Raw genomic sequence first — 11,275 nt, forward strand, 5'->3', positions numbered from 1 at the left:
AATTGAGATTGTTTTTCCGACCTCTGATGGAAAGGTCCGAGATGATGCGATTGTTCTCAACCCCTTTAATGCCTCGGGTACTAAATTCCGATGGCCTACATGTAGACAACAACCCAAAAAGTTGGTCTGACCTGTCTGAGAACCACCACATTCATAAGCATCCTGCCCCTGGTTCCCCGTCAAACCACCAAGTATAAAACAGAAGTGTCAGACTCTGTGGTTTCTTTTATCTCAAGCTCATCAGGATATATCGTATCGATGTAGGAATGGACATTACCATTGTTAATTGACAATACGGCGTCGATATATCTTATGTCGAGTTGAAGGCCACAGCAAGTGTTTTCTTCTTTTCATGCATAAAATTTCGCATGAATTCTGCTTTATATGAATATAAAAATATGTCTGCTAATAAAGGAGCGCAATTTGTACCCATGGGAATTCCAAAAGATTGTTGGAATACCTGGTCTTCGAAAACCACATAGATTTTGTCAATAAGAAATTCAAGCATCTTCTTGATGTCAACTTAAAAGTGCTTGTGTGTGCAATCAGAATCTGTTTTAAAAAAATAATTAACCATCACATGCATTAGCATCCTGCCCCTGGTCCCCTACCAAACCATCTGGCCTAGCTACGTTACCTTGCCCCCAGAACAACTATTCCACTCGTGCGTTCAGAATGGGTACTAAGTACCAGTTTTCATGTATACATAATTCAGCACTTAATTTCATTTTATTTCATAAAAAACAAGAATATAATCACAAAAACACGATTTTGTATGGAATAAAAAATATGTAAGACGCCAGACAAAATTTTCCATATGTACATGCATTCAAATACCATCTTCTGCACTCTCGAAGTGATATGGCAATTGTATTGTACACTGTTTAACAACTTCATTTTTCTATAAATGTATATCCATTTGTAAAGTTTCATCTTTTCAGTATAGTTCCATCAATTACCAAGTGGACCATAATCTGCACAAATGTCCTTTGACAATGTTGACTTAACATAGAAGACAAATGAAATTAGAATTATAATGATACACTGAGATTGATCCAATCCTATTTTGATTTACTAGTACATGTATTCATTTATCATCTTCCCTTAGAGTTAATTTGTACAAAATGAAGTTCCATTGTGAAATCATTAAATATAGAAACTTATTTTAAAACATGCCCAGATATGAATTTAAAACAAAAATTGAAACAAGAACATCTGTACAAGGGGAGCAACATGAGTAATTGAGTATGTCACATATCACTTTTATCATAATGATGATTTTTCACATGTAACTGCAGGGAGGTCTTATGATTGTAAGCTTTTGGGCACAGGTCACATCTGAATGACAGCTCATTTGTATGAGAGAGCAGGTGACTATTTAAGTTGGTTCTCGAGCTACAGAACTTTCCACATCTAATGCATTTAAAGGGTTTAATACCTGCATGCATCCTCTTGTGGCGACCCAGTGCCCCGGAGAATATAAATCCCTTCCCACAGATGTCACAGATAAAGGATTTTTCTCCTTTGTGGATCTTAAGATGTAATTTTAAATTAGCTGGATGATTAAAAGATTTTCCGCACTGTTCACAATCATATGTTTTATCATCATGCACCTTAAGCATATGTTGATTCAAGTCACCCCTTCTGCTGTATGTAGATCCACATAACTCACATATGTGTTTAACTCTTTGTTCCTCATTACATACATGCTGGCGTAAATGGAGAGCTTCTGAGAAAGTCTCTTTGCAAACTCTGCATTTCATCTTTTCAGCCACATGCATTCTCTTATGAGAAGCAAGGGCAGATCTAGATTTAATCACCTTGCCACACTCATCACAAATTGCACCTTTTCCTACACTCAATGGCCATAGTGGAAAGTTATGCAGTCTTCTGTGATTTAGCATTTTATTTTTAGTCGAAAACTTTTCATCACATAGAAAACAAGGAAATACTTTATCGCTAGTTACATTTTTGGACTCAGAACTTTCATCTACCATATCTTCCTGGTCAGATTCCACATACTCAGTTCCATCACTATTACTAACATCATCATTCTGTAAATCATCTTCAGAGGTACAGCTTTTAAAATCTCCATCTTTCTCCATGAAATCAGTCTTTGAATATATTTTTTTTGAATATACTTCCACTGCTGTGCTCCTCTTTGAAATACTCCTTTCATACTCCTCCAGCAACTTCTCCTTTGAAATTCTTGTCAGCTTTATCACTGGCACTCTCTTCTTTGATATAGTGTTTCCACAATTTTCCATCATTTTCTCTTCTGAAATGCTTTTTTTAGGTTTTTTTGTTATTTTTAATTTTAGAATGCTTCTTTCAGAATTTTTCTCTTCATCTGCATCTTCTTTTTCTTTACCTGTATCTTCTTTCTCTTCATCTTCATAAACATCCTCTTTTTCTTCATCTGAATCTTCTAACTTTCTAGATGCATCATTTTTATTTCCTGAAACATCCCCCTCTTTCTGAGGAACATAAAATGCTTTATTGCCAGTTTCATTTTTGGACTTGGAACTCTCATCTTTTGTATCTTCCTTATTGGATTCCACATAATCAGATCCATCACTAACTCTTACATCATCATTCTGTACATTATCTTCAGAGGAACAGCTTTTAGAATCTCCGTCTTTCTTATTTAAATCAGTAGCTGAATTTGCCTTCTTTAAATGTTCTTCCACTGGTGTGCAATCTTCCCTTGAACTTGATTCCTTCCTAACATCTTTGGAGAAACAACTATTTAAATCTCCATCTTTCTCCATGAAATCTGTCTTTGAATTTGTTTTCTTTGAATACATTTCCACTGCTGTGCTCTTTTTTGAAATACTCCTTTCATAATCCTCCAGCAACTTCTCCTTTGAAATTTTTGGCAGCTTTATCACTGGCACTCTTTTCTTTGATATCAGGCTTCCAAAATTTTCTTTCTTTTTCTTAGGAACATCCTGCTCCTCTTCAGTAAAATCTTCCATCTCTTCCAATCCCTCCGATTCATCATCTCTGTCAGAATCTATCTGCACTTCTTGAGAGCCATTTTTCTGTGGATTTACATCCAATTCTTTTTCAGGTATGACAGTGGCAGGTTCATACTCCGCACTTGCGTCATTATTGACCTCTTCCTCACTATTTAAGAAGTTCAAGATGTTGTTCACCTGACTCTGAACATCATTCAGTTCTTCATGTTCAATCCCGACGTTCACTCTAACAGGTTTTAAGAATGCTTTGAATTTCAGCTCAGAAATGTCAAACATGTTAGGGTTTGTTTCAGCTGAGCACCATTCCATTATTGTCTCAATAGACTCACAGTCTAATTTGTACAGGGTGATTGGTGATGTTTTAGTGCTACACCTATGAGAGTGTATATCCTTTTTGGTGTTGGTAATAGAGATGTAGTAGCTTGGAGCTGGAGGATTTTGATTGTCTGTGTTACGTTTCTAAGTAAATCCTCTGGATTGTGGATCCCTTTCTGAATCTTAAAGCTTTACAAAAGGTCTCTGTTCCACCTGAAAATATTAAAAAGCAGTTTAATATTTGTAACCATTTGGTTTAACAAGAGGCCCATGGGCCTTATAGGTAACCTGATCATCATGCAACAACTATACAATGACTGAATTTGCTTCATGTTTTAAGCTAGATGCTATGGCATTCACAATTTTGAAAGAGGCAGCAATTGCTTAGTTTGGTATAGGCAGGGTACTAGGGGAACTAAAATGCATTTCAACTGTTGAGTAATATTCATATTCAGCAATAATCAGTAGTGCTGCTAACACACATGAACCCCTGATCCTAGGTCCACAAATTGCTCAATTTTTGAAAAGGCACCCTTGCTTATAAAAAAGATTTGATTAAGTTACCAAGTAACACATTTCAAACAGTTCATTTTTAGTATATAAGTAGAGCCCCACCTCCCTCTATGAAAACCCTGACCCAAGGGCCTTGAAATTCACAATTCTGTAAGAATGGCCCTTGCTCATCATAGCTATATATGTAAAGTGGCTGCAACATTACTGTTGACAACTTACACAAACGATCATGTTACACGAATGATTCCGCATAATTAACACATGATTAAACCTGATACACGAACGATCCTTCAAGCACATGATTCTAAGCATTACACACTCTTGCACGATTTACCATTCACAGTAGCTCAGTTTGTAGAGTGCTTGCTCCGTGATTGGGAGATCGTGAGTTCAAATCTCAGTCGCCACTGACATAAGTTGATATAAAATTGGTAGCAACTGTTCCTTGGCCATGAACTTTGAAGTGAAAGTTGTGGGTCCTGCATATGATACCTTATGCCCCCCCCCCCCCCACTTTTTTCCCCAACCTTAGATATACTATAGGAAATTTTAATTGAAAGTCTGACTGCAATTTTTGCAACAGCATACATTTTTAAGGAAGTTCAAGAAAAGAGACTGTTTGATTTTTGTACTGTAAAATGTAATTACAAAGAAAAAAAAGTATACATGCTTCCCGATCGTTTTACATGCGAAACCATCTACGGCTGATGTGACGTTAAATGACGTAGCGATGCTGCTCTGGGTCAATAGACATATGCATGTTTATCATTTCTCCGAATCTTTTCTTATTATCATAGGAATAAGAAATTTTGCACAAGTGTTTTATTCTTTCTTTATAAAATGTTGATGAATTTTCATGAAAGTATCTCCGTCCTTTATGCAGTAAATGAAATTGTCTCAATAATTTCTGAACAGCCCTTGTACAAAACAAACTTTCCACATTTCTTATCACTCGACCTCGCATGATTAAAACCACAAATGACTGAGTCTGATACAGGCATGATCTTGCAAGTTACACACGATCACACGATACATGAACAATTGTACACGATTGGTTTGTCAACAATAATGTTGCAGCCACTGTACACTACCTGAGGATGCTTCCACATAACCTAGCACATTATGGGGAGTAACTATCAAGATAAGACTTTGTTTAATCATATGAAAAGAACCAATTAAAAAGAATGAATAGGAAAAAAGTACCATGTAAATCAATAAATGATATTGACAGATTTCTAGCTCTGACCTTGGTCCTGCATCACAAGTAAGTCGACTGCTTACGGTACTGTACTGGATGTGTGAGAATGACCGTTTTGTTCAGTGTTGAATCTCCAATATTGCCTCTCTGCCAAATCAACAAGGACCTTGATGGGGTCTAAAAAAAAAAAAAAATACAGTACAAATTGAGCATTTGTTTCCCTACTAATGGCTTTTTAATGAGTTATGTACAGAACAGACAAGATGCTTTTGTTGTTAGGGTTTTTGCATTAACATTTCAAAATCAGAGAAAATTCAAACAAGCGATGAACCTGCAGCTGAGTTAACGAGGCCAAGTCTAAACAGGTTGCGCAGCTTTTTAATTTCATGCAGTGATTTGTGCAATAGTACACCTTTGCCAAATATTTTGATTTTAATACAAAATTTACTTTATCTGTGATCCCTACTTTGAAATGTGATTTTATGACAATAATTAGGAAAAAAACGCTAAAATGGCTCTAACGACGTCATCATTTTTAGATTTTGTAAGTAATGCATGAAGCTGAAGAATGACATGACTCACTTGTATATTCAAGACGTCCTTGGATATTATACTAAAAAACTGAAGACAGAATATCCAAAGATACAAACTAGCAATATAAACATTGCTATTTTTACAGAAAAAATCATATGCGCCCATAGTTCATCTGTACTAATATGTACTTATACCGTAATATGGCAAATCTAGGGGTATTGAGCTTTGATAAAAATAAACTTAGTAATTAATTCCTAGATGGTGATTTTTTTTTCAAATTTCAGAATTTAAAGGCATAACCATTTAATCTTTTAATAATTCTGAGTAAAATCGAACCAAAGACCTATGTTAACTAACAGTTTATAGGTCCCTGTTCGAACAAACATACTTCATCAATATTGTTCTATGATTACAACATGTATGCATCACCATGTAGTAGGCCTAATATATCATATGCGGTTCCCTTACTTTGAAAAGGATAAAACTGTAAAAACACGTTTTTCTTCCAAAGTTCAACTTCCCATTGTTTACTTCCGGTGTACCAGTGAAAACTGTCGCTAGTGCTCAGTGTCGCTCTAAAAAAAGCGGTAGCCTTGCAAATCGGCACTCGTATAATTAGACCCAGAGAAAGTTGTAATCGCCTTATAAAGACGCAATTAGTGTTTAAAATGAAGTAAAATCGAAGTAATAAAGTTCCAAGACTGTAAAAGAATTCTGGTTTTTTGAATATTTTCAGAAAAATCTTGAAAAATAAGTGTTTGACATTCGACGCTATTGCATCGCGATCGGCATCTGATCTGGGCTTTCATATATATACTTCATCTCTAAAATTACATCAGAAGAAGAGCAATATGTGACTAATTTAATTAGATATTTATTAATTGGCTGAAAAAAAAAAACTATTTGGGAAAAGAAAGCGATAGCAGAAGTGTACTATAAGACTGTTTAATGTTTTTAAACATCGAGATCGGCATCCAACTTAATCAGCTGTTTGCACTCTAGAGAACAAATTATGATTCGTAAACTCGCAATCAAAACCGATCTATTGTAAGTAAGACAGTATTTTAACAAGATAAAATAAAAATAATTATCGTTTGTTTTACCGATAAATGTAATGCAAGACACAAGTAAGGTTAAATTATGGTTTCGCCTCTTGCAACCACCAGTATAGAATACTTCAAATAAAGTTGCGACGCGAATTTCCTCTATTTATTGTGGTTTTAATGTGTCTATAATGCTGAAAAGTTTTTTTTCTTGTACACAAAGACTAATGTGGATTTTCCCTATGAATGTTTAGGTGTTAATATTCTCTGTCATAAATTAAAACCTAAGCAGTTTTCAATCAATTTTCATCACACATATAGTTTTTTTGGTTAGATGAGTTCTGTTCACATTGATTCATTATATGTTCAGTGATGATCCATGATAGGTGACATTCAGTAAGATGCGTCGATTTAACCAAAGGGACTTAATTATGATAAAAATAGGAATATCATTTATAGTGATTTAGCATCTTTTTTTTGAAAGTGTGTGTGGTGGGAGGGGGGCTTTCAAGGGTGCTAACACCCGGCTTTCAATGAACATTTTTAATACAGTAAAACTAAAAGTTATGTCTGGAAAATAGTGGGGGGGGGGGGGGGGCAAGCCCCCGGCCCCCTGTTGCTACATGACTGATTTACTAAAAAAGAATAAATTTGTGAAATTTTCTGATTTGTAAACTCGTATATTTTAAAATTATTTGCTTAAATGTCATGAATAAAGTAAGTTTTTTTGATACAATAATTGGAATGTTTGTCATAAACATAAAACACATTTATTTCAATAGTCATTATTCTGAATATTCAACAATATAAATATCTAAATGCAAAACTAAATAATTTTATATATATATATAGATGCATTTAATTTTGATATAAAGTCTACAGAAGTCCATTTGAGTCACCTTTGGCTCCAATTGGGTAAATCGACACACCGTTCAGTAAGATGCAATGTCACTGAAATATTGTTAATGTTGGGATAGACAGTTCATTTTCATTACAGTGATGATAAACTTAGATTTATAACTTCAAACATCTATCAGTGTATAGAGTCTACACACAATATAAAATTATATATCATACAAAGAGATGAAACCAATAGTAAAGTGGAAAAAAAACCCATCTTGCATATGCATTACAATGCTAGACAAGCTACCAGTAAGACAACTCTCAATTATAAGAACATTCCCAGTTTTTGAAGACAAAATCATTTAGTTTGGTAGATATTTTATGCGCTACTTAAGCAAAAATTGACATCATATTTTGTGGGGAAAAAATCAGAGAATTCTAAATATATGTATTGGTCACTTGGTAGCTTACATTTTAGAATCGCTTAATGCTGTTTAAATGCAGTACAGACTGTAAGTCTGTTACGAAATGCAGTGTAACTTATGTTCCATGTATAGTAGAGGGCTGATATTTGGACACATATATTACGAGATATGTAATGTACTGTAAAGGTCAATGTCATATCAAGAGGTTAAAGATAAAAAGTTAAAGAAAAAATATTGTGATGAAATATCTAAAACTATCAGTTCAATTTTCCTTATTTTGACTCAATTTATTCTGGGACCCATTAGAATCATTAATTTGATTTTTTGTAAAAATTGAATTATACAATTTCTTGTGAGATAACTTTGTGTGTAGCATAGTTACTTGGGAATTATTTTCAATTCTGACACATATGTATGCTCTATTTTTACATAAAATATCTTATTCAAATTTACCAGTATCATTATAACTAAACTTATTGAATTCAAGTACCAGTAACAATAATATTGTCTTTATAAACAGCATCATGCAAGTTTTCAATAAATTAATTGATAATGTTGAAAAACGTTGAATGTCTGATTTCACAACTTTCTCACAGGCCATATTTCAAAAATGTGTGATTGAATTTCTTTCATATCATATAAAGAAGAGATTTTGTATCCTAGAGCAAAAGATCAAAGTATCAGAGAAACTGAATTTGGGGAAAAAATTGACCTATCTATTTTTTACCACCTTAAATCAAATTTGAAATCCAATTTAAATTACTATAAAATCCAAATAATTCATTAGTTTGTACACATGTTGTAAGTGTTTAATGACAGATTGACAATTGTTTAAGATATTCGAGAAATTACATTTTAACCTGAAATTCAATTGAACGGCTTGATCAAATAAAATTTCTCTTAACATACATTTTTATGCCCCTGTAAACGAAGTTTCGGGGGCATATAGTTTTTGTCGTGTCTGTCTGTCTGTCTGTGTCAGTCTTTCCGTCAGTTTGTCCACAAAAACTTTAACCTTGCCCATAACTTTTGATTTTGTGGAGCTATGACTTTCATATTTCACATGTGTATTTCTTGTGACAAGACCTTTCTTTGGAGCTTGACCTTGGAGTTTGATCCATCTGAACATCAAAATTTTGAACTTTTACTTTGGCCAAATCTTTTGAACAATAGATACCAGGACATTTATACTTCACATATGTAATGTTTATTAAAAGACCTTTCACTGGATACCAACAACTTTGACCCTTTGACCTTGACCTTGTAGATTTCCTTACTTGTGAAAAAACTTTAACCTTGGCCATAATTTTTGTACGGTAAGATATAAGGCTTTCATACTTCATACATGTAATCCTTTTGAGAAGACACTTCATTGGAAACCAAGAACTTTGACCCTTTGACCTTGACCTTTGGGATTGACCTACTTTAAAAAAGCAAACCTTGACCATAACTTTTAAAGAGTTAGGGCTAGTGCTTTCATACTTTACATATTTGATCCTTATGACAAGACCTTTCTTTGGGTACCACCAAATTTGACCTTGACCTTGGAGTTTGACCCACTTTTACATGAAAATTTTAAAATTTCACTTTGGCCATATCTTTTGAACAGTAGATACCAGGACATTTATACTTCACATATACCGTATAAGTGGAAAATTTAGCGAGACGCAAATTTAGCGATTTGTTCTTAAAAATTGGTAATTCATTTTTAGCGAGATGTTATTTAAGCGATTTTAAAATGCATACTAAAGAAGCTATTGCAAATAAAACGCAATTAATTTTTAGCGATATTCAATTTTAGCGATCTACGCACCCTCGCTAATAATGCTAAAATTAAATCCTCGCTAAAATTTCTACTTATACGGTATAATGCTTGTTAAAAGACCTTTCACTGGATACCAACAACTTTGACCCTTTGACCTTGACCTTGTAGATTTCCTAACTTGTGAAAAAACGTTAACCTTGGCCATAACGTTTGAACGGTAAGATATAGAGCTTTCATACTTCATACATGTAATCCTTGTGAGAAGACACTTCATTGGAAACCAAGAACTTTGACCCTTTGACCTTGACCTTTGAGATTGACCTACTTTAAAAAAGCAAACCTTGACCATAACTTTTAAAGAGTTAGGGCTAGTGCTTTCATACTTTACATATTTGATCATTATGACAAGACCTTTCATTTGATAACAATAACTTTGACCCTTTGACCTTGACCTTGGAGTTTGACCTACTTTTTAAGAAATTGAATGTTGACCATACCTTCTGAACAATTAGGGCTAGGGCTTTCATGCTCTACAAAAGTATTTTATGTGGCAAGACCTTTCATTTGATACTAATAACATTGGCCTTTTGACCTTGACCTTGGAGATTTTTGTAATTAATAAAAAACTTAAACATTAGCTTACTTTCAAACTTTACAATTGTTTTCCAGTGAGAATACCCTAATTTTCTAGAGTTGCCAAGTAAGGGGTTAGTTCTTATGTTGTGGTTTCAAATCGCACTGTTGGACGTGGAGACTGCTCCTTTGGATGAGACAGCATGCATTGAGGTCTTGTGTTGCAATAGGTGTTGGGACAAAAAAGACCCCTCATACAAAGGGGGTTATTCATAGTCAAGGTGGATTCTACAGTCAGGGGAAATTCATAGTCAAGGTGGAGTCTACAGTCAAGGTTCAAGGGGTAGTTCATAGTCTAGATGGAGTGTACAGTCAAGGTTCAAGTGGTAGTTCATAGTCAAGGTGGAGTCTATGGAGTATACAGTCAGGGGAAGTTCATAATCAAGGTGGAGTCTACAGTCAAGGTTCATGGGGTAGTTCAATGTCAAGGTGGAGTCTACAGTCAAGGTTCAAGGGGTAGTTCATAGTCAAGTTGGAGTCTACAGTCAGTGGGTAGTTCACAATAAAGGTGGAATTTACAGTAAAGGTTCAAAGGGTAGTTCATAGTCAAGGTGGAGTCTACAGTCAGGGGAAGTTTAAAGTCAAGGTGGAGTCTACAGTCAAGCTTCAAGGAGTAGTTCATAGTCAAGGTGGAGTCTATAGTCAAAGGGTAGTTCATAGTCAAGGGTTAGTTCACAATTAAGGAAGTCTAAAGTTTGGAGTGTACAGTCAGGGGTAGTTCATAGTCAAGGTGGAGTGTACAGTCAATGTTCATGGGGTAGTTCATAGTCAAGGTGGAGTCTACAGTCAGGGGAAGTTTAAAGTCAAGGTGGAGTCTACAGTCAAGCTTCAAGGAGTAGTTCATAGTCAAGGTGGAGTCTATAGTCAAAGGGTAGTTCATAGTCAAGGGTTAGTTCACAATTAAGGAAGTCTAAAGTTTGGAGTGTACAGTCAGGGGTAGTTCATAGTCAAGGTGGAGTGTACAGTCAGTGTTCATGGGGTAGTTCATAGTCAAGGTGGAGTCTACAGTCAACAGGTAGTTCACA

General features: G+C 34.8%; 1 protein-coding gene across 2 annotated transcripts; it reads right to left on the reverse strand.

Annotated features, from left to right (window-relative positions):
- Window positions 1-765: 765 nt before the first annotated feature.
- LOC134243068 (zinc finger protein 37-like) lies at window positions 766-6,070 on the reverse strand. Of its 2 annotated transcripts, XM_062725287.1 has the most exons (3): window positions 6,010-6,070; window positions 5,056-5,184; window positions 766-3,509 (listed from the first exon to the last, which is right to left on the reverse strand). In XM_062725287.1, the coding sequence occupies exon 3, from the start codon at window positions 3,288-3,290 to the stop codon at window positions 1,251-1,253; it is 2,040 nt and encodes a 679-aa protein (XP_062581271.1). In that variant the 5' UTR covers window positions 3,291-3,509; window positions 5,056-5,184; window positions 6,010-6,070; the 3' UTR covers window positions 766-1,250. The 2 variants fall into 2 exon arrangements, with proteins under 2 accessions (XP_062581271.1, XP_062581270.1); XM_062725286.1 differs by lacking the exon at window positions 6,010-6,070 and having other exon boundaries at window positions 5,056-5,194.
- Between the last annotated feature and the right edge of the window lie 5,205 nt (window positions 6,071-11,275).

Source organism: Saccostrea cucullata, unplaced genomic scaffold (genome assembly GCF_032062105.1).
Source record: "Saccostrea cucullata isolate Sc308-1 unplaced genomic scaffold, CSIRO_AGI_Scuc_v1 ctg5630, whole genome shotgun sequence".
NCBI classification, from domain to species: Eukaryota; Metazoa; Mollusca; class Bivalvia; order Ostreida; family Ostreidae; genus Saccostrea; species Saccostrea cuccullata.

Coding starts and splice junctions, on each gene's coding strand:
- LOC134243068 (XM_062725287.1), bottom strand. CDS start 3,290: ATGGAATGGTGCTCAGCTGAAACAAACCCTAACATGTTTGACATTTCT.